The 24,758-nt window shown below is 39.2% G+C and overlaps 1 protein-coding gene across 1 annotated transcript in view; it reads right to left on the bottom strand.

Moving 5' to 3' along the window:
* Positions 1-6,593: 6,593 nt before the first annotated feature.
* LOC122794330 (adhesion G protein-coupled receptor F5-like) overlaps positions 6,594-24,758 on the bottom strand; it is a 419,444-nt gene continuing 401,279 nt past the window's right edge. Inside the window, exon 6 of the mRNA XM_044062635.1 lies at positions 6,594-7,065. Coding sequence (XP_043918570.1) covers positions 6,992-7,065 — 74 coding nt within the window. The 3' untranslated portion in view covers positions 6,594-6,991. The remainder of the gene's footprint in view (positions 7,066-24,758) is intronic.

A 24,758-nucleotide genomic window follows, 5' to 3' on the forward strand; every position in this document is an offset into this window, starting at 1 on the left:
CTACCATATAGGTGGCAATCCACTAAGCACAGAAGAGGTTATCAGGGACCTGGGGACCCAGGTTGACAGTGGCCTTTCTTTTGACACTCACATTGCTAAAGTGGTTAGAAAGACCTTCTACATTGCCCACCTGATCATGAAGGGATTCACATCCAGATCAAGTGAGGTCATTGTTCTCCTGTACTCTTCACTTATCAGACCAATGATCGAGTACAATGCTCCATTCGGGATGTATCTCACCCGACACCTGCAGCAATTGGAGAGACCCCAAAAGTTCCTCACCAAAAGGATAAAGGGATTCCAAAATCTGTCATATGCTGCCAGACTGAAGAAACTCCAGCTCTATTCAGTCGCATACCGTCTGCTCAGAGGTGACCTGTGCCTGACATACAAGGCCATGTCCAACCCGGAATTAATGGACATGCTCCACCTCAAAAAATCCAAATCTACCAGATCCACTAGAGCAAGCGACTTAAACCTTAGCACGGATATAAATAAGACATGCTGGAGGGATAGATTTGTCACTCAGAGATTCCCTATGCTGTGGAATAAAATCCCGGTCCATGTGAGGCAGAGCACCTCACTGGCTCTGTTCAAGAGAAATCTTGACCGGTGGATGGGAGATCGTAGGTTTACCCCGGGAATCATCTCTGTGTCACTGCTGGACAGAGGCACAACAAACTAATGGGCACAATATTTTTTAACATAAGGGGTGGCGTAAGCCACAAAACTTTGGGCTAGGCTTATAAATGCCTTAGAGCAGATAGCCTAGTATAAACCTATGAACCTATGAACCTATAAATTACAATCGAAATAAAGAGAACAGGAGACGTGTACATCTAAGTGAAGATGCTCTTGAGTATGCAAAAATAAATAATTGCATAACCATCTGAAATGTTAGGACCCACTAGAGTGAATCGCGAATATGGAGACTGAATGGCCAAGATGGCCATTTCTCTGGATTTTCCTTTTTACTAAGGTGTGGCAATCTCAAAGTTAGTATATATATATATATATATATATATATATATATATATATATATATATATATATATATATATATATATATAAGTTTGGGGGCATGAAAGTACAAATGGGGCTTGCCCAACTGCAAAAGAGAAGTTTAAAGGAGAAGGGCAATTTTCAAGATTTGTTCTCCAGGATTTTTGGTCTTATTTTTTTTACATATCAGCACTTGGTATTTTGAGCGCCAACATTTCAATAGGGAGCCAATAAATATTTATATTTATAAAATAAATTTTAAGAAATAAATGATTTTTTTTTTGTTTCTATTTCTTATTTATTTTGCAACTATGAATGCAGAAGTAATTCGTACAGAAAGAACGTAGAAGTAGAGTGCTTTTTCTACAGCACTTCATGGCAACCTATAATAGGCATAATGTCAAGTGTATTACCATTTCTTAAGTTACACCAGAACATGTCATTAGTATCTGTAGATGGCAAATGTGAAAATCATCAACACTTCAGAGAAATGCAATGGGTGCACCCATGTGAAGCATTTCCCAAAATTTCCCTTTATTTGTATAAAGCTTTAATAAAAATAAAAAGTAAATGCTAATAAAGATTGCTCTGATGTATTGCATTATGAGTGAATCTGTTGTGTCCATTTCTCATTTGTCTCTCTACCCTCCTCCCTTTAAAGTTAATAATAAAATCTTCATTGCCCACCAATTGCCTTAATTGCTTTAATTGAGCTTGATCAGAGCCATGTTCATCCACAATATCAGAGAATGTATGAAATTGCAATAATACTTTACATATACTTAAGGATAAATATATAAGTAAGCATATTTAACCTGCACTTAGTGCAGTTGCACATAGGCATGGAGGTGGTTATTGCAGATAACCACTACAACAGTGCAAATCTATGGACTATGAATACTGCCCATATTAACTTCTAAGGAAGATAAAGGGGTTTTATATGTTTTACATAGAGATATCTTTAGGTAGACAACCTGTTGTTTTTTTTTTAAAGGATAGAAAGGGGGCGCAAGAAAATGAAAAAAGAGAAAACATAACAAAAGGAAACACAATAATTTGCTCCTTCCTTTTATAAAGATCTCACTTCTGATTTGTTTATATCCTTTTCAATATTCAACACTTTAGTAACAGTTCATTAAGGTTTTGAATTCCATTTTATAGCAATTGCTTTTTTTTGGCAGCTGATAACATTAAAGTTAGCAAGGCCTTATTATGTGTAGACAATTCAGATTATGTTTCCCGGCTTAAATGAATAAGTTCCTCTTACAGTCATCTGCCTCCCCAACATTTGCTTCTCTTAATCTTACAGTCATTATTTAATTAATGCATTTTAAATTCTGGACGTACTTTTTTTTAGTTCACTATAATCCCACTTTTTAGTATGATATATTTTAAACAGTTCCAGGGTTATATCTTAAGACTAGTTATTCATGCTTTTTTCTGCATTACCAACATAGAAGGTCAGTTATTTTTATTTATCTATTTATTTGACATTTGTTAACTGGGTTAGTCTAACTGGGCAGATGTCCTTTTTTCAGCAGAGACCCAAGGAGAAAATCTCCAAATAGAAAGTTAAATATAGTACATATTAAATAAATTAGCATAAAAGCAATACAGTTTTGTCATATACATAGAAAAGAAATTATACAAAGTTTGTAAAAGTATATTTAAGCAGATATATGTCACTAACAAATTAACACATGAGAATTACAATTTAGAGCTGTACATAGTTATAAAGAGAATGATACAAATTGAGAAAAATTAAACAAAAATTGCTAAACAGAGATATGTCACACATTATCAGATTACACATCTGTGCAATAGAAGTGAAAGTCAGTAAAAAAGATAGAGAAGATAGTGAAGTGGAAACAAGTTAGAAGATGTAAAGTTGTTCACAGTTACAAGAAGCCCTATTAGTGATGTAGAAAGAGTCAGAGAAATTGGATAGTAGAGACAGAGAGGAGATACAGTAATGAGAAAAAGCCGATAAGGGTTCAGTACTGAAGTCAGACTGGTATATGTTATAGAGCCCAGACTTATGAAGAGTAAACATTCTGGGGAAGGGAGAATGGGGGCTAAGGAGGTAGAACAATTAAGTTGGGTCAGTACAGGAGCAGGTCCAGGAGTTTAGCAGATTCTCCTTTAATGCTCGTTTGAAACAGTTTGAGTTATGAAGTAAACAAATATAGAGAGGTAACTGAATGATTATAAAATGTTTGCCAAAGGATTTCTTGGCTTTGTGGGCTTGAAGGGGATGTTGGTCAGAGCTGCGTAGTTCATGGTTTGGTATATAGGGAGTGATAAGACTTTCAAGAGTAGGACAGGCTAGGGGTTGGTGAAAGATAGAGTGAGTTAGGTGTAGTTGGGGTAGGATGAGTTGGTGATAAAATTCTAGTCAGTGGAGTTTTTTTAGGGAAAGGCAGTGGTGTGACCAAGATGGGACACTGTTGGCAAATCTAGTTAATTTATTGTAAGTGAGTTCAAGTTTAGACAAAATATTTTTTGAAGGTTTGTTAGGATAAGGGCAGCATATAGTAGAGTAAGGAGTAGGCATGCTTGATCTAGTGACAGTTTAGATACTCGTGTCAGAAATTTTTTGCTTCTATAAAAAAGTCCACATTTTTAGTGGGTCCTTTTGATGCAGTTATTAATGTCAATGTCAAATTTTAGTTCATCATCAATGAACTAAAGTGTGGTGAAGTGTGGTGTTCAACCCTAACAATAATGTTATTTAGTGAGGAAAGTGAGAAATGACTGCCACGGTGGCGCAGCGGTGGCATTGTTGCCTCACAACAAGAGGTTGTCCCATTCGATTCTTGGCTTGGGTTGGGAGTTCCTTCTGTGTGGAGTCTGCATGGCCTCCCTGCGGTCGAGTGGGCGTTCGAAAGACATGAGTTTAATGGGCATGCCTTCGTTGAAGGTTGGGCGTCGGGCTGGCAACTCGACACCATAAAAACCAACTGCCAATCATTAGCGGACCGGAGTTCCGCTGTGGCGACCCCTAAGCCAAAAGACAAACAGCAACAGAAACAGTGAAGAAAGTGAGAAGGTGGTTTTGTGGTGATGCAAAGACTTGGGGAGGAAGTGGAGGAGTTTTGTTTTGTAAGGGTTAAGTATAAGTTGGTTGGTTGAGGCCCATTTTTCAAAGAATACAGAGATTCTTGGGTGAGGGTGTGTAGGTGAGGTTGATTGTCAGAAATAATTGTAGAGTCATTGGCATAGTGTATTAAAAAGGAGTGAGGACAGGATTGGTAGAGATTATTAGTAAAGATGTTGAATAACAGAGGCCCTAGAATGGAGCCTTGGAGGACCCTAGTTTGAATGGAGAGGAATGGGAAGTTGCAGAGAGCCATTTAACAGATTGTAGTCTACTTGATAGGTAACTAGAGAGCCAACTGAAAGCAGAGGTGGAAAGATTAAGGGAACGAAGTTTGGAGAGAAGAAGGTTATGAGAGACAGTGTCAAAGGCTTTAGAAAGATCAAGGAACATGCATGAGACTAATTTCTTATTCTCAAGTGATGTAGAGATAGAATGGGTAAAAGATATAAGTGCAGTATCTGTGCTTTGATGAGGGTGAAAACCGTGCTGTTTAGGGGTGAGGAGATTTTCTTTGATATGATAAGTAATGAGCTGTTTATGAATATACTTTTCAAGAATTTTTGAGAGGGAAGCAAGAATAGCAATAGGCTGGAAATTACAGGAGTCAGTAGAGTTACCTCCTTTATGTAGGAGAATAAAATAAAATTACTGCCAGATATCAGGGACAAGATTTCCTGAACTGACCTATTGATAAGTATGGAGATGGAATAGGCAATGGAAAAAGCTGCTAATTTGAGGAAGAGAGGTGGCAAGTTGTCAGCAGATGGGGAGCATTGTTTAAGTTTACTGAGGAGTGATTTGCTATAAGAAGTGGGGATACGCTGAAGAGAAAAGTAAGGTATGTTACGTATTAACATGGTATGTTAAACCTGTGCAGAAAATGACAAAGTGTGGAATGTGTTCACAGTGCAGGTTTATTTTGGAATATAACCAGGTGCGCTTGGGTTCCAAGTGTATTATAATTTCTGGTCGCTTTTCTTGCCAAACAACAGGAGTGGTTTATGGTACAAAATGCAACTCTTGTCCTGCATATTATATGGGAAGACTGAGTGAAAATTTAAACAACGGGTGTATGAACACATTTATGATATGCATACACATAGAGACGAGTGCTTTAGTTAAACACTTAAAGGAATTCCCAAGCCATAGTTTTAAATTTGCCATACCGGAACAGTTGCAAAAAAAACCCAGGGGAGGGGGGACCAAGGGGTATTTTTTTAGAACATGGAGAGTTGTGGTGGATTTTACACTTGAATGCAAATGCTTATCCAGGGTTAAATGATGTAGTGTCTATTTCTTGTGAGTTAAAATTATAAACTTTTGATAGATAGTTATATATAAATATTTATATAAATGTTTTTAAAATATGTATTGTTAAAAGTATTTCATTTTAATATGTTGTTGTTTTATAATGCTATGTCTTTAAGACTCAACTGGTTGGGTTGGACTATAAAAGAGTTTGTCACATGATTTTTAAATGTCTGAAGAAGGCTGGTATTTTCTAGCCAAAAGTGCTTAATTTAATAAAGTTTTAAAAGGTGTGTTTTAAAATAGTGTGCTTCTTGTGAATTCTGCCTTCTGGATTATTATTTTCGGTATTTACTTTTGCACTAAAGGGCCACGTTGCAATGCATCACAAATTGGCATGTAAATACTACCATGAAATACTTTACTGCTTCAGCTGTCTATAAAAATGTAAATTGAAGCAATATGTGTTTTCATTTGCAATGTACAATGACATTATCTTGTAAGACATGGCCCACTGAGTGAGCTAATGTCTGAGTAACTTTAAAATCCAGTGAATGAAGTGAAATTAAAACAAAAACTACACAGGCCTGCTTCTGCCTATCTGCTTAATCCCTCCATTGAGAGGCTTTCTGTTTAATTAGTGTAAAAAATAAAAAAGAAAGAGCAACTTAGTATGATAGCTGTTTGAAATGTCAGTCTCAGGTATGTTTGACACATAATGTAGGAAACATGTATGTAGAGGAATACATGTTTGGTGAGAGTTGTAGATTACCTTGTTTTGGCTTATTAAGGAAATGGAAACACTGGTTGTTTATATTTTCCATGAGGCACTGATTTTTTAATATAGGTCTCAGTCTTCTTATCATGAACATACCAATAATTTACTTATGGATGGCATGTGATCTTGCAAAGTGAATTCATGTAATTTATTCTGCCATTATGCTCTGTGGAACCGAAAACTTTAACAGACCCTAAAGCATGTGCAAGCTACTTTCTTAACTTCTTTTGTTCTCCATGAAAAAATTGTCAAATTTACTGATAAGTAATATTTGGGGTAAACAGTTAATAGTGTCATTAAAGACTCATGCAAAGCTAAAAATTATATTACCTTGCTGATCATAGTATAACAACTTAATAGTTGATAACTATTAACAACACAATAACTATTACCATGCCAAACCAAAATGAGTAGCATTATTATTTTAATGTCATACTTCTTAATATAAAATACTAATAAAATACATTTTTGTCATTGTAGCTTATACTAAAAGCCCTTATCAATACAAACCACCAAACCAAAATGTTCCTGAAACAAATCACCTTAACAGATTATATATGCATTCAGAATACTTTTTTAAACAAAGAGCTTCTGCTGAACTTAGAAATGGGAACATTTCTCTTATTTATTATATTTATTGGCATATGCAATTGATGTAAAGAATTTGCATCACTATCAAATATATGGTGCAAATACGATATCAGTCTACTTAGAACAGGTTGTTGCATATCATGATAAACACCAGTATGATAAATAATGATTGACGATATTGATTTCTTTTAAAATTATAGTTATTCACAGTCATTGCAAGACATTTTATGCTGCTTTCATTTTATTGGGTCACTATTTTCTGTTGGGCATCTTTAGTTTAATACAGAATAGGACTCAGAATAATTGCTACTTGAAGGATGAGATGGGTCTGTAAAGCTATAGAATCCTGAAAAATAAAAAGAGAAAGAAATAGGGTTACATGTTTTGCTTACATGAATGTAAAGGCAATGGCAATATACTGCAAAAATAAATTAAAAAAAAAATTAAGTCCGATGTTCACAATGATATAAGTAAAGATATAAAACACAGCAAAAGCAAACAGATCTAAAAAGAAAGGCATCCAGATACTTGAAGGGTTGCGTGTTATTTAGATATAGCATGGGAAGAGTCCAATAACAGTTATGATTCCAATGAATGTCTTTATGATCTGTATTCACATGATGAGCAATGCCAGTTTTGTATATAGCTGACTTCTGGTCATACTTTGGTGATTATGTTGTTGACTATTTTTGTTAACACCATCTGAACTGCATGTTTAACTGTTATGAATGCTGCTCTCCTTTTCTAATAAAGAGTTCAGTTAAAAGGCATGCAGATCAGTCAACATCATGTGCTCTTTAATTTACTGCATACTTGGGAGTTACAGAATGCACAATAGCTTCCTTCTTATATGTTTATAGGTTTTACCGAAGTATTTTCTAGATGAAACATTCCATAGTTTGTCCTAATACAATGAAGAATTTAAAATTATGTACCTTTGTACTCTTATAACACAGAGCCAGGGCATGCATAACATAGTTGGTAAATGTTTCTCTATTTACAATTAAAATTAAAAACAAGACATTTCAATAAAAATAATAATAGTAATCATAATTACATAAGTGCAAAACTATTTGCAAATATTTTATGGAATGAGTCTCTCTTTACCTCTCTCTTTCTATTTCTCTCAATGTAATATATATATATATATATATATATATATATATATATATATATATATATATATATATATATATATATATATATATATATATATATATATATATATATATATATATATATATATATATATATAGTTATTTGTTTAACAATTGTAATTAAGGTTAATACAGTGACTCTGTGGCAAGTCATTCAACTTTTACCTCCAGAGTTATGGACAAAGGAAAATTAGGTGAAATGCCTTAAATTAATGTTTGTTTCAATTATGATACTATTATCTTAGTAATTCTCAAAATAATTTTCAGTTTTGGGAAGAATGGAGCAAAAATCTGAAAATACATTAGAGGCTTCCTTCCAAGATTTGAACAGTTGAGAGGTATGTTTTGGTAGAAAGACCATTGTTTTATGTCTGTAGCATCCAATGGGATATGTGTTTTCAGCAGTTTATATATTCCAGGAATGCCCTGGTAGTCACACTTCATCAGAGAAGTGGCTTTTCTTTGTCTGCCACATTGCCCTGCAATCTTAACATAAGACAATGCTCAGTTTCTTAGGTTTTTGGTTTAATTTTTGATATGATTGACATTTTCTATATGAATAGGAATGGAAGTTTGGTTCTTTTCTTGATAAGGTGTGGCTTCCAAATGTTGTTTTTAATTGTTTTTGTGATGTGCCTTAGCTTTTATTCTAACTAGTCAAATGGTCCCTTCTAAAGGTTTCTCCCACACTTATTTTGTATTGGGCAGTCTTCTGATTCAAACAGAGAGGGGCAGTCTATTCTAGTCATTAAAAGAGTTGGGTACTGGTCATTTTCTTCCTTTTTGTGCTTCAGAATATTGACTGCAAAATGTTAAATATTAAGAAGGTTGAAAATGCTAGTAGTTTCTTTCTGAAACTACAGTATAGCTGGGTGTGGGGGTTTTCCTTTTCCACACTGTTGTGCAGTTTCATACTTAGTATTTATAATTAGCAAGGGATGTGGGGATGCAGCCTCCCCCCCCCCCCACATTAGGTGTAATGCCCCATCTGGTTTCTTTAATAACTTCTTTTACTTTACATGTTTTATGAGGCTCTTGATATTGGGTTACTCCTTTGTTTTTTTTTTAATCTTCCTTTAGAATGATGGTGCTTACTAATGTAAACTTGGGACTGGATCCTTCCCTTTTCGAGATAGTCTGGAAGGATTTTCAAACATGTTAAAGATATTCTCTAGCTGATATTCAGCAGCAGCTAAACCATCTTATATTGTTGATTATGAATCCAGGAGTTAATGGCCTCTGCATTATTTTGAAGGGAAAACTTTTGGCTTATATTCTGAGCATTTCAAATGCCAAGGAGATCTTTCAGGAATCAATATTGTATGGTCTGCCACTATCTCATAGATGTTTTGGGACAGGGTCCCAGTTTAATGTCTAATCATCTCAGAAGTTTAAGAATCACCGAATGATCAATGCTGCATTCCTGCTAGGTTTTAAAGTCCTGGCAGATTGGGAATTTATGGACACAGATCCAGTTTGCTTTGTTTCAGATGGTACACACCTCTCTCCAGTTAGCTTGGACCTTTCTAAAGTGAACTTATTTTTCCATATCCAACAGGTTCTTGGGTTGTTTAGTTTATTCTTCAACAGTTTCCATTCATATATAGGGATCCTCTGAATTTCTAGAGTTCTAACTTATATGTGTTGTTTTATATTACTGTAGAAGCCATATTACTGTAACACTTGCTGTCCTCAAGGGGTCACTGGTATATATCCAATGGACATCCATCACATGACATGTAAGTTATCACATGGTAAAAATCTAGCTTAGTTGTGTTTTTTTTTTGCAACTTTTACTGAATAGTTTGACTGTGTTACTTTTTCACCCCTTGGTTTGGTTGTTAGTTTTAGTTGGGATATTACCCGGGATTCAAACTTCCATGCAGGAATAGCTTATTCCTGCACGGAAGCGACCGTTCCTATGCAGCACGGTAGTGTGGCATGCATATTCATGAAGGCATCATGCCATGCTGCAAAATGGACATGGTTCTGTGTATGAGTGCAGGGGGCATGTCTGAGAGCAGTGCTCTCACAATACACATGCCCCCTGCACACTAAAATTGCCATACGGCAATTTAAATTGAGTGAGAAGGCTCATAACACCCCCAACCTGTCAGGGTAAGAAATCTGGACAAAGTCATAAGGAACAATCATCCCTACAAGGCCACAGAGTTGATAAAATAACACATAGCGCACACCTCTCAACTTGTCAGAGTAAAGAATCCGGACAAAGCCATAAGGGACAATCATCCCTACAAAGTCAGAAAGTTGATAGAATAACAGGTTCAGCATTATCATGCATATTCTGAAGGGTAAAAATTAAAAAAACACAACAAATATATATTTTTTGACATATGCAATAATGTTTAAGAATAGCTGCGTGGGTGTGCCCGTTGCTTAGCTATGCTTAACCCAGCTGAAATGGCAGGATAAGTTAAAAAGCAATAGACATCCAGCATAAGCATAAGTGCAGTAGTGTAGTGGTTAGAGCATATGCCTCACATATAATCACTCACAGTTCAAGCCTCGCCAACGCCATTTCCATTTTGTATGTGTAAACATTACAATTTTCATTTATTTGTATATTTATGTAGGAAGTAACTTATTTTTCTAAACCAGAGTACTGTATTAAGCCCAGATGTGAAGTACCAGTGTAATAAAGTAGTGAAACCTCCATATAAATGCAAGTGCCCCATACAGTATAGTCACACAAGAATAAATGAATTACAGCATATTGAGGAATGTCAGGGAAGGTAAATAAATCTATATAATGTAATGAATGATGAATCAACCCATACAGGTGGTAGTCCAATATAATAAAACATAAGCAATGCTAAGCATTGCACATCTATGCTGATGGGGTGTAAGCATTGTGTACATATGAATACTAAGCAATGAACAGCCCAGCTAAGTGTATTTGCCCATTGGTAAGCAATGCTGAGCCTGCCCCTTTAAGTACTGCCAACCTTAGCTAAGCAGGTTTGCCCATAGCTTAGCTTAGCTCAGCATTTTCAAAACCATCCAATCATGGCAAAAGGCAGGAAATCTGCCATATTTAAACCCTGCAGGCAGAAATACAGCTCCTAACTGGTTGTAGCTCTCCACTGTAGGCACTATGACAGGTGTTGGAGAGGGCATGCACTTTCGGGTGCAGGATTTCAAGGTCATGGTAGGACTCCTGGTAAAAAAATGATGTGACACTGCTGCAGGACCAGTACCAGGGCTCCCAATACAAAGCAGAGGCCTGGGATAGTCTCGCCCATGATCTTACCAGTGCCTCTGGTATCCCTCGGACTGGTGAGCAGGTCAGGCACCACTATGCTGACTTGAAACAGTGGAAGAGTTACCTCTTGGAACAGTTGGTCCAAAAACCAAGACAGAGGGAAGATATCCCAGCAGTTTGTAAGTATTCATAGCAAAACCTGTTTACCAAAGTCCAGCCTGCGTATGTGATAGATAGGTATGCATAAACGTTTCTCTATTTTGATTACAGCTCCAGGTGAGCTGACTGTGAACCAGGAAGCCCATGCCAGCAGGTTGCAAAGGCTGCGTCATGAGGCTGGTGAGTAACAATCCTACTTGTAGTAGTCATACCAAATAAATATAAAGGAGTAAAATGTCACCTGGCAGTATAAAAAATGTGTCTGGTTTGTACTGAATAATCCAGACAAAATGACAGTAATAGTCCCATATAGGTCATATTTAAATAAAAGTGTAACTGCCTGGCAATAAAGTTCTGAATACTGGACTGATTGTATTTACTCTGGTATTGTATGGCCTGACATATTGCATTCACCAAGATCTGAGATCCATAGGTTCATTACTTCATAGGTGTGCAGTAGGTAAATGGGCCTGAAGGCTCTGCAAGGCTAGCCCAAGGAAACACCTTAGCATCAAGCCACATGACAACAGTCCTTAGTATGGCTCAGGAGTATAGTCACTGGATTGGTCCCCAGGGGTGAGTATTGTATTCCCCATCCACTCATCCAGGTTTCTATTCTGGGTGGCCAGTGATGTGAACTGCTTCCCTTGTATGTGATCTATATTCTATAACATGGACAGTGCCTGGGTTGTGCAAATGACCCACATGCATGTTCTTTGACATGTGGAAGTGTGCTTGAGGTCTCTGGGGCATGTTGTGTGGAGAGATTGGTATCTTCTGATGTAGCATTCCTGACCTCATTTGGTGAGACCTGTCTATGTAACTGAGGTAGTGATTGCACCTACATTGATAGTATGATACGGGTATTCAGTGGAGTTAGTGGTGTCTGTCCATACAGGGCATGTGTATAAGGCATGGTATTCCCTTTGTGGGGTACATTTGCAGACTCTACAGTTGTTGCAGGCATCCAGTGGGGAACATGGAAAAAGGGCCACTGTATGCATTGATTGGGCTACTGAGGGGATGGAACAGGGTGCCATGTTCTTTTACTTGCTGGATAACATGCACTTAGTCAAAAAATGTAACACATTAAAGTACTTTCTGATGTCAGTGGCACTGTTGTGGTCAACAGGCATGTAGCCCACTGCAGTCACACCGTGGGTACTATTTCTGAGGCAATATGCAAGGGAACTACCAGTCTAGTGGTTGTTGCCTAGCCAAGTGTGTTTGTGTATGATACGTGGGTGTAGAGTGGTCTCTGAGTACTAGAAGGGTTGCTATAGTGTTCACTAGTCCATACTGTCACATTTAGGGCTGTGGATTGTCTACACCAACCTCTCCGGTGTTTGACATCTGTTGGCCTTATAATGTTGACATTGTGACATATACTATGTCCTTAACATAATAATTTAGCAAAATCTACCCCAATGGATCCTGTTATTACACAATCACACCAACACACACACACTTGCCAGTACTGAGTTTCACACCCCTACCTAGCTATGTATTGCTACTACATTGTATCGCATTTATCACATGCACCACAGACCTTATGAGATGGATGTTGTCCCAAGGTACTTCTAAGGTGAGGAACATCACCAGCCCTTGTATATACTGGCATTGGGTGATATAGTGGGTGAGAGATTCCAAAAAATATTTTACCTTACACATACACATTTACGTTTGCCAGGGGTGAGGTTAAAACCTCTATCTATCTTTTCGGACCATTATGTTACACATTTACCACATGCACCACTGACCTTATAAGGTTTAGGATTGGCAACAGGTACTTCTAAGGTGGATGATATATGCAGGACTGCTAAAGGCAAGCACTGAATTGTGTACTGGGTGTTAATTGGGCCAAAATCTTTGAGGTATGGACATATATGTGTATACACACAAACACTTGCCAGGGATGAGATTCAAACCCATTTATTTATTTATTTATTTATTTTACATTTGTTAACCGGGGGTGTCTGACTGAGCTGAAAAGGCCCTTTTTCAGCAGTGGCCCGGGGAGAAAAGCTCCACAAAGAAAAATTACTGACACATTTATGCATTTAGACATGATCAGTATACACACACATTACAGGAGACGTGTTTACAGTGGTATGTGGCACATAAACAGTTACAGTAGAAAGAACAAACAAAAAAATATTAATTTAAAAAATAAAGGTAATTAATAGATTTGTGGTGTACAGCTGAAATTTGGAACATAGGTAAAATACATACACAGTACACAGGTACAGTACATACATTGTAGATTAGCCAGTGTTTGTGAGTAAGATTGAAAACTATTATCAAGTGCTCTAGATTTTGTATGTATGTGTTATCCACTTTCACTAGCCTGGGGAGCAATCATGGCACTGCCAACTTTCCTTGAGATGTTGCCTGATGAGGTCTTTAAAGGAGGCTTTGGATGATGTGTTTTGAATGCTTGTAGGGACAGAGTTCCATTTTTTAGCCACTGAACTACTATATAGTGCATCTCCAAAGCTATTGTAGCTGTTGGTGACTTCTAGTAGTAGTTTGCTTGATGATCTAAGAGGCCTTTTGGCTGAGTGATGTTGTACTAGGTTTTTGAGGGCAGGATACTTATTGGGGAGGTAATAGATAGAATGACAGAGGCAGAGCTGATTGTAGGTTAGGAGGTTGGGCAGTTCAAGCCAGTGGAGCTGTCTCAAAGCAGTACAGTGATGAGTTCTATATAACCAATTTGCAGCAAAGCGGGCAATTCTGTTATAGCAGGCTTCCATTTTGCTTAGTTCAGTTTTGTTGAGATTAGTCAGAATGGGAGATGCATAGAGTAGGGTGGCTAGAAGTTGGGAGCGAGCAATGGCTGATCTTCTGTTGTTGGTAAGAAATGGTCTGATACGGTAGAATGACCCCAGTTTGGCATGTACTTTTTTAATAGTTAAGTTGAGATGACTATCAAATTTTAGGTGGGAGTCTATGGTTATTCCCAATAGCTTAGCCTGTGCCACTGGAGCAATTGGAGTAGCATTAGTGGAGTAGATAGTGAATTGACTGTTAGTGTTTTTGTTAGAACTGGTTATAATCATAAGCTGAGTTTTCTTTGGATTGAGGATAAGTTGGGCTTTGGTAAGGTAGTTTTCAATGTCAGAGAATGCTAGCTGAGTTGTTTGCAGGAGGGTGGGAATGTTTTGTGCAGCACAGATTAAGGTAGTGTCATCTGCATACTGAATTATAGATGCATGCTGTGTGGAGGTATGGAGGTCATTTGTGAAGACTGTGAATAGTAGTGGTCCTAAGATAGAACACTGTGGGACTCCTATAGTTATGGGCAGCTGAGGAGAGAGAGAATTTTCCCATTTCACAGCTTGATACCTGTCAGTTAAGTAGCTTTGGAACCAGGTAAGAGTGGAATTTGATAGATGATATTGGTTTAGTTTGTTTAGCAGGATTTGGTGTGAGACTGTGTCAAATGCTTTGGACATATCCAAAAAGAGTTGACACTTGTAGGCCTTCATTTTTGAGACAGTTTACTGTGTCTGTGAAGCAGAGGAGAGCTGTAGTGGTACTATGGGCAGGTCTGAAACCATGCTGAGTAGGTGACAGGATGTTGCTGTCTAGGAGATAGTTTAGCATCTGGGTATGGATGCATTTTTCTAGGATTTTGGCCAGGGGGAGAGTAAAGCAATGGGTCTGTAGTTATTAAGTTCAGTGGAGGTCCCGCCTTTATGTATGGGTGTAACAGGATATTTTCCAGAGTTTGGGCACATAGTTTTCAACAATTGATCTGTTTATGGGAGTGGAGACTGGGATAGCAATAGCATCTGCTGTGAGTTTCAAGAAATAGCTGTGGAGTAGGTCGGCTGCTGTTGATGAGGTTTTTAGTTTGGAGAGCATGCTTTTGATTGAAGTGGTGGAAACTGTTTGAGGGTAAAGCTTGTATTAGTGTTATTTGTGTTGGGGGGGATAGTGAGGAAGGAACTGTCCTGTGATACTAAGGATAGAATTGAGTTCACAAAGTAGGAGTTGTATTGTGTTTCGATGGGAACTTTAGTGTCAGGGGTGGTTGGTTTGGGGGTAGCCTTTTGGGTGGATTTTAGTAGCTGGTTTACATTTTTCCAAAGTTTTTGCGGGTTGTGTTGGTATTTAGTTTGTAATGTTGTGTAGTAAGATTTTTTGTCCAGCCTAATGCATTTTTTTGCACGGTTGTGCAGTTCTTGGTACTTAGGCTTTGTGTTTCTTTGTTTTTTTGATAGTAAAGCCAGGCAGTGTCTCTGGACTTGAGGATTTGTTTGGTTTCTTTACTGAGCCAGGGGTTTGTAGAGGTTCTAACCTTGATTTTGCGCAATGGAGTGACAGTGTCTAGGTGTTGTAGATATGTTTTGTTGAAATATGCTACAGCCTGGTCAAGTGGGAGGGTTTTTAGGGGGGGGGGGTTCAGTCACAGTTACAGAGTAAAGTGTTGAGGACCTCAGGAGAGAATTTTTTTGTGTTTCTAGTGGATATATAGTTAGTGGTTTTGCATATGCTTGTTCTACTATGTATAAAGTATATTATGTTGTGGTCACTTAAGGTGTCTTGGAGACTGCCTGTGTGAGGGTACAATGTGGGGTTGTTAGTTAGGACCCAGTCGAGGATGGATTCCCTTTTAGATTTTTTTATCACATCTAGTTGGAATTTGGACTAGCTACTGGTAGCCATGGAGATTTATTAGATTACTTGGTGGTTCTGATATACAGGTGAACCAATCTAGGTTGACGTCCCCCAGAATAAGGGTTTCATGCCTATGTAGTTATTGCTACTACATTGTTCAGCATTTATTGCACGTGCCATGGAGCTTACATGTTGGAGAGCTGTGCAAAGGTATCTTTGAAGGTGAGTCACATCAGCAGCAGTGCTAAAGGAGGGGTAAGGGAAGTGTTGCAAGTGTGAATGACCACAAAAGCAGGTCTTTACAAGGATATACACACTCTCTTACACAAACACTAACATTTATACAGTTGCCAGGATCAGGATTGGAACTCCTACCTAACTAATTTGCTACACTATAGTATTATGCAGTTATCGTATGCACCACAGAGCTTATATACACTAATTTATACAGTTGCCAGGATCAGGATTGGAACTCCTACCTAACTAATTTGCTACACTATAGTATTATGCAGTTATCGTATGCACCACAGAGCTTATATGTTGGAAAGCTGTGCAGAGGTATCTTTGAAGGTGAGTCACATCAGCAGCAGTGCTAAAGGAGGGGTAAGGGAAGTGTTGTAAGTGTGAGTGACCACAAAATCAGGTTAGTACAAGGATACACACACTCCCTCACACAAACACTCACATTTATACAGTTGCCAGGATCAAGATTGGAAATCTTACCTAACTAGTTTGCTACACTATATTATTACATATTTTTCGCATGTGCCACAGAGTTTATATGTTAGTGAGCTGTCCATAGGTATCTTTGAAGGTGAGTCACATCAGCAGCAGTGCTAAAGGAGGGGTAAGGGAAGTGTTGTAAATGTGAATGACCACAAAATCAGGTCTGTACAAGGATACACACACTCTCTCACACAAACACTCACATTTACACAGTTGCCACGACCAGGACTGAAACTCCTACATAACTAGTTTTCTACACTATAGTATTATGCAGTTATCACAAGTGCCACAGAGCTTGTATGATGGAGATCTGTCCAATGGTATCCTTGAAGATGAGTGACATCAGCAGCAGTGCTGAAGGAGGGGTACAAGAGATTTAGTGACTGTGAATGGCCTCAACCACATTCATCTAGAAACACACACAGACTTCACACACAACTTTACATTTGACAGGACTGAGATTACAACTGCTACATGGATACCTATTTGTAGTGTAGTGTTACGCAGTTATCACAAGCACTACTGACACTATAGGGCTGAGGGCTAACCAAAGCTATTTCTACAGTGAATGACATCAGCACATCATGTGATATATGCCAATGGGATGTGTAGTGGGTGGGACAGGCCTCATAATGGGATTCTCTCTGTCGCTGTCTGTCTTTCTCTTCCCCATGTCTCTGTGTGTGTATGTTTGACATATTATATTATGTTTGCCTTAGATATGTATGTGTATTCCTATCCAATGTGTGTGTATGTGCATGTGTGTGTGTGTGTGTGTTTGTGTGTGTGTGTGTGTGTGTGTGTGTGTGTGTGTGTGTGTGTGTGTGTGTGTGTGTGTGTGTGTGTGTGAAGTATATCAATGGTGTACAACTTGGTGAGTGTGCACAGATAGCTGCGAATAACTAATAACTGCAGTCCAGTGTGTTGTGAGACATGGGCTTCATTTCTCTAAGTGTAGGAGCATGCCCAGTATGGATTTCTATACTGAGAGTCTGCATCCATTCTAGGGAGGGTTGGACTCCAGTTCACTGCTGCTCCAGTTAGCTGCTACAGCTACACCTAGCAAACTGTTTCTGCATGATATCTGTAGATATGTTGCCAATATGGAGACACAATGGGCTTAACATACAGGGGACACTGTAACTATTGCTGTCTGTGCTGCTTGTGTGACATGTTTGGTTGTAGCATAGATATTCTGACATATGTACTGTTTTACATTGTGATGCATCATGTAATCGACTACTGACAGTTATCATTCTTTGCTCACAGTTATTTACTGGGAAATACAAGATGAATGCAGCTGAGACCAATATTCTGAGGCATATAGACTACACATTCTGGCACACACACCTGCCATTGTGGATGGAGAGCTACAGACAATACACTGCTGGTTCTGTGCAAATGGTGCAGCACCTTGTTAGTATGTTGGCTGGGGTTCCCCCCTTTGCTTTACTCAATATCAAGGAATGATCATATCCTGCTGGGGCTATACCTCTCAGCTGTACAAATACACCTAGGTTATCCAGAGGCAGGATTCATATATCTGGTTAGTTTACCTTCACACTGTGGTTTACAAGCGGTTTTGCGGCTATTCATTCATGGGTTTGCAGTCAGGAGTAGTATGGACAGATATTAGAGTTTCAGACTTCACACACTCCATGACATCCATGCTTCTACACCCCCCTCTGTTATTCTCTCCTCCACATAACGTTATGCAAGCAATATCTCGGAGCTTTCCCTGTAGTTGGGCCTTTATCCCAGTAGTATTTATGGCCTGATCCACGGTCCTTGTAGTAGGACAAGGGGAGGCATGCTCCTGACATTTGTCAGCATGGCCTTGCAATTGTTTCCTGTTTACTGTTAGGTTGTTAGTTGGGACCCCCTGACATTCCATACATTGGCACTATGGGTGAGGCATGGGGCTTTGCCATTTGGACTGTAAGCCATTTGAGAGTGCTGCAAGCCATCTGTTAATGTATTTCTACATGGGATTGTGGGGGGGTGCACACCTGCAGACTTTAACATTTGAAATGACTGTACTGGTGCGGTATCTCTGTTGGCTAAAATTTCATATTGTATTGTGACCTATCATGCAGACAGGAGGCATATCAGTGGAGTACACATGTTAGATCTTAAAGCATATATTTCAGTTTCAGACTTCTTACCCTTCAGAACTGGAATGCAACTGCCAGACCTGTTGTAGTATGTCTGTGTAGGTCTGGTGAGGGACTGTTCACAATTGCCATTATTTAGGGGCGTTAGCCCAGCCTTTCTTCATGGTCATTTACACCTGTCCTGCTGGGTGAGGCTGGTGGTGGATATGTGACCCTCATTGATATCCATGTGCGTGACCTATTGACACCCACAGTTCTTTGGGCCATCACATGTACTACAGTGGGGGATGTCACCTTGTGTAGTGCTGTCTAGTATGTTGCACCAGTATTTGTTATGAATTTCCTGCTGTCCCATATAGCTGTCTGCTGCTATCCCATTCAGCCACCCAATTCCCTTGCATGCTTGCATCCATATCATACATACAAGTATGAAAACATAATACTCCATTCAGTTATTGATAGGAAGAGTGACTTACCTTGTTGCTGGGCTAGTATTGAGGACAGTGCTAGAGGGCTGACTATGTTAGATGCACATAGTACACTCCCTGTACATGGTAAATCTCAGGTAGAGTCATGTTTGGCATCCCTTTACTGTCTGTGTGAGTCAGAGAGAGGTATCAGTCCCTGGGTCCCTACAGTGTCAATGTGTGTGTTATGCTTTGCCTCTTTGCCAAGGCCAGGGCATACTGTGCGTGCCTCCTTCTGCCTACAGGGGCAGGCTCAGGATGTTCCTCCTCCAAGTCCCCCTGTACCTGTGCTGACCTTGGCAATGGTGGGGGGCTGTGTGGCCCAGCCCCATGCTGCTCCTGCTGTAGCTGTTTCCACAGTATCATATTGTGTAGCATGGCACATACTGTGGACATTTGTGTACATGTAGCTGGGGAGTACTGCAAGACTCCACCTGATATGTCAAGGCAGTGGAACCATGACTTGAGCATCCCAACCACATGCTCTACAATGATCCTGGTTTGTGCGTGTGCCTCATTATGGTGTTCTTGTTTGGGTGTGTGTGCATTTCTGATGGGTGTCATCAGCCACAGCTCCAGTGCATAGCCAGCGTCCCCCACAAGATGGCCATACGGGATGCCCCCCCCCCAGCAAATGCCTGTTACAGCTGTGAGCAATGCCAGATATGGCAGTCGTGATAGCTTTCAGGGCTGCCAGCACACACATTCATGATAATTCACTGGACATCACACATGACCTGGCAGTTGATGGAGGGAAAGCCCTTGCAGTTTATGTAGACCCTGCCCCACTCACCGCGTGGTGCATTGATGTGGATGTGCTTGCAGTCTATAGCACCAACTACTTCAGGGTATTCTGCAATATGGTGGAAGAGATCCATATGTGTGGTCAGCGCCTCACAGGTGGTGGGGAAGTATATGTGCTCATTGGCATGTTTTGTCATGGCATCCAGGAACTGGTGGAGTACCCTGGATGCTGATGCTTGTGAGACCTCCATGATATCCCCAGTTGGTCTTTGGAAGGTACCTGTGGCTAGTATTCTTAAGCCTAGACATACCTTGGTATCCACTGGGATGGGTTCCCGTCTATTAGTTCTGTGTGTAAGGTGTGGCTGGCACAGCTCAATGATTTGCTGTAGAATGTCCCTGTCCACCCTATAGAGCTCTACTATCTCCAGCTCATGTAGGCCCTGGTAGATTACCCTGGGTCTGTACACTCTTCTCCTCCTCCTCACTGTGGGTCGGTTGTCAGCATTCTCCTCCTCACCACCATCAGTCTCTAGCACATATTGATGGAGTAAAGCAGCAGCAGCCTCTAACATATTTAGTTATTTTTTCCAGTTAAAAATCCCCTTTTGTGTACATCGGTGGTGTAGAGTTTGTGGGAAAAACTAGTCTGTAGGATGTTTGCATAGCTTACATTAGTGTGCTGGGCTGCTGCAAGTGTAATGGCTGATTCTGATATATTACACCTGCCAGCTATGCCAATTCTCCTTGATTGCATTCCTACTGCTGTTTCCTCTTCCCACTTCCTCGCTATTTAAGACCCGAGGATGGCCGCGCATACCTGGTGCTCAAATGTAAACAGTTATGCTATTTATTCTGTTTTTTTGTTTTTTTTTTAGGCCTGCTGTGCACTGTGCACACCTGTTTATCTAAAGTAAGCTCTTTTAAGCAAAAATGGTGCTGCCTGGATGTGAACACGCTCTGCATTTCATGGAATAAGACAATACAGAATCAGACACACCCCCTTCCTTAGCTGTGCTTAGCTAAGGGCAAACACGGGCCACAGAGCTCCAATGAGCTTACAGAAAGCATGACACACACTCTTATGCAGATATTCAGCTCTTATACTTGCACTGTTGTATTCCTGCATCTACATGGTTAGGTGCAAGCTGACACTTTGAGGAAATCCGTGATTCAATATAGCTCCCTCATTTGCATACCCCAGTGTGTACATCCTTAGTTATTGCATATAGACAGACCCTTTCCCCTTGACAACCAGTGCTCCCTCATATTGTTTACATTCTGCATGCCATTGACTATAATGGCAAAATGCAGAATTATCTTAAAATTCACTTTTCTCATTTTTTTTTTTATTTTCGGCACAATCCTGTTTGCACACCATTGCCTTAAGCTTAAACAGCTGTGATTGGTCAAAAAAAAAGTTTAATTTAAAAAAAAATAAACATTTATTAATGCCAATGGCCTTATATTTGGCCATTGGCATGTGTGTTTGACTGTAATGCATGCTTTCCATGAGCTATCCTGCCTCCGTTTGCTCAGATGCAGAAATGTATTCAGTTACTAACTGAATACATTTCTGCTCTGACACTGTTTCTGCATGGAGTCCGGCCAGCTTCATGGATCATAGAATCATCTCACTTGCATGGTTTTTAGCAACAAATGAGGTGAGTTGCATCCCGCACGGCTTTCCGTGCAGGAACAGTGTAGGGCCGGTTGTGCACGTGAAAACGGCAGTTTCCCGGATCGCTCTGCAGCCATTTTCCATGCAGGAGCTCCTACACTGTTCCTGCATGGAAAACAGCCATTCCTGAATCCCAGGCATTATGTAGGCATTATGTAGGCACCTCGACATTTATGGGCATCAGATGGGTTTAAAGCCTTGTGTTTCTAAAGTATAGCCAAACAATCCACTTATGTTGTGTTACTGAAGTTACTAAAAAGGCTGAAACATGCAAATTCACAGCTAGTGGAATTTTTAATTTATTCACCTGAATGTACCCAATAAGTCACAAAACATAAAAAGTCATGAGCATTCAGCTGCAATTTAGCTGAAAAATGTGATGTCCTTAAAGGTCCATTACAGGAACTTTAAGTTATCACACACTGAAAACAGTGAAAAGTCTGTCTTGACTGGGTTTTATTTGCAGTTTTTATTGAATGGTTTGTCTGGCTGATCTTTTTACCCTTTGATTTGGATGTTACTTGTGATATCTTACAGGTACTTTGATGTTTATTGGCATAAGCTGGATTTTAAGCCCCATGTTTCTAAAGTATTGCCAAACAATCTACTTATGCTGTGTTGATGAGGTGTCTCAAATGTCCAAAACATGCATATCCATAGCTAAAGGGGATTAGTTTATTTGCTTGAATTTACTCGTAAGCATTTAAAAAGTAAAAAGTCAAGGGCATTCAGAATCCATGTAGTTAATTTATTATACAATGAAAATTCTAGCTTAGCTGTTTTGCAGTTTTTACTGAATGGTTTTGTTTATACATATATATATATATATATATATATATATATATATATATATATATATATATATATGTGTGTGTGTGTGTGTGTGTGTGTGTGTATGTGTGAGTGTATAAAATGCAGGCACAGAATCAAATTTATGAGTTTGTTGATTGCATTTAATATAGAACTTGATTAAGAATAATTAATTTTTTTGCATGCTGTTTTTGATCTAAGTTCATTTACTTTTTTCAAATACAGCTATTCCCAAATACAATCCTTTTGGAAGCTAATAAGATCATATGTCATGGGGAAAACAAGAACAAGTGTTGACAGATAGCCAGGAATGAGGAAAAATGGACTGCATAGTCTGGTGGGTGGTTGACTGACAGTCTTCTAAACCTTAATTTCCCCTTCTTTTCGGGGCCATTTTATCTAGGTGGGAGGCCTTGAGTGAATGGTGCTTGACATGGATGAATAGGAGGGCAGAGGACCACACCACCCAGCAACAAGTTGCCCTCTTTGGTGGAAGTTATTTATGAGTTTCAGGCTGAAGCTGAAGTTTGAACATTGGTGATGAATTCATGGAAGTTCAGCTATTGGTTTGGCATTAATAAAATTGGTCACAACAGCTATCCTATGTGGTCTCTTTGTTGGGGGGACTGGGCTCACAGACAGTAAAGATTTTTGTACAAAACCTTTAATCGCAATCCCATGACATCCAAGGGGGTATGTTCCTTCAGGGATTTTTATATCCTTAGAATGTCCTGGCAGTCTCACCTTGGCAGAACAGTGGCTAAGCCCTCTCATCTCCCAGTAAGCTAAGGCCCCTTCCTCTTGCAGGAGGGCAACTGACGGACTTCCCTCATTTATTTCCCTCTTCATTCCTGGGCAAATTTTTCTAGGTGGGTGGCCTAGAGTGAGCAGTGCTTCATGCTGCTCAAGCAGGCCAGGAGGCTTTGACAGAAAGCATTTTGGTTGGATGAGCTTGTTAGAAGGGCTGTGAAGTTATATATATGGTTTATGCTGAAGTTTGAACATTGGTGATAAATCGATAGAAGTTCAGTCACTGGTTGGACATTAATAAAATCTGTTGCAATGGCTATTCTGTGTGGTTTCTTTGCTGGGGAAGGGGCTCATAGACAACATTTCTACTTCAGGATATCAGTATCCTGCCCACTTCTGGTCACTGTCTGTTTGGAGATTGAAAGGTTTTCCCATGAATGCATTTTCTCCAAGTAATCCAGGTCTTCCCACCTCACAAAATCATGTTGCTCAATTGCGCATTCTAAATTTTCCGTATGCATGGCATTTATCCTTGGAACTCTGACACACTCTGCTGCTGAAAACTGACTGAAAACTATGTTACTTATGTGATTAATAAATATAAATGCTATGCAATGGATCTGGATTTAAATGTACACACATTTGAATACACAATAAATCTTTAACTAGCATGTAAAGACGTCATTATTATGTGGTGAAATAATTTTAATAGTATTAGGTTAATCATGTACAAATAGAACAATCCATGACAAAGTCTGTCATTTAAGTATATCATTTCAAAAAATCAAATGCAAATTATTGTATCTGATGAAACATATATAAACATGGATCTACTTCAATGGTCGACATTTCAGAATGTTGACATTCATATGGCCGAGACCATATGATCGACATTCAAAATTTCGACCATACCATAAAAAATAAAAATCACAAAAAAACTTACCTTCACACAGCTAGCAGGCTCCGGCCCCCCACCCTCTGGAATTTAACTATATCAATTCCGAGATAGCACTACAGTGTGGAAGATGGACATTTTCCATTATGCAGTGTACGGAGATGCCAGTTCTGCATGGTCGACATTTCGAATGTCGATCATATGGTCTCGGCCATATGAATGTCGACATTCTGAAATGTTGACCATGTGAAGGGAACCCATAAATATATATATATATATATATATATACAGATAGATATAGATGGATCTGCTTCTGATAATCAAAAATCCAAAACGCCAGAGATGAAAAGGCCGAGATGAGAATCACGAAAATGAAAATGCCGAACCGAATATGTATTCCCAGGGCAAGTAAACACTTGCCCAACACTACAGTGAAACACAGAACACTATCTAAAACCCACTTGGGTGGGGGCTACGCCCTCCACACCGCTGATGTAGGGGGATGCACCCCCAACACCCCCCAACTATATATACCAACTCTGGTATCACACTATAGTGGGGAAAATCAGAATCAGTATCATAATCACATTTATTGGCCAAGAATGCACGCATACAAGGAATTTGACTCTGGTTTGAGTGACTCTCCAAGTATGAATTATATAAATGACATACATACAACTATTAAGA

The sequence above is a fragment of the Protopterus annectens genome, chromosome 2.part1 (assembly GCF_019279795.1).
Source record: "Protopterus annectens isolate FY-2018-M chromosome 2.part1, PAN1.0, whole genome shotgun sequence".
Taxonomy (NCBI): domain Eukaryota; kingdom Metazoa; phylum Chordata; order Ceratodontiformes; family Protopteridae; genus Protopterus; species Protopterus annectens.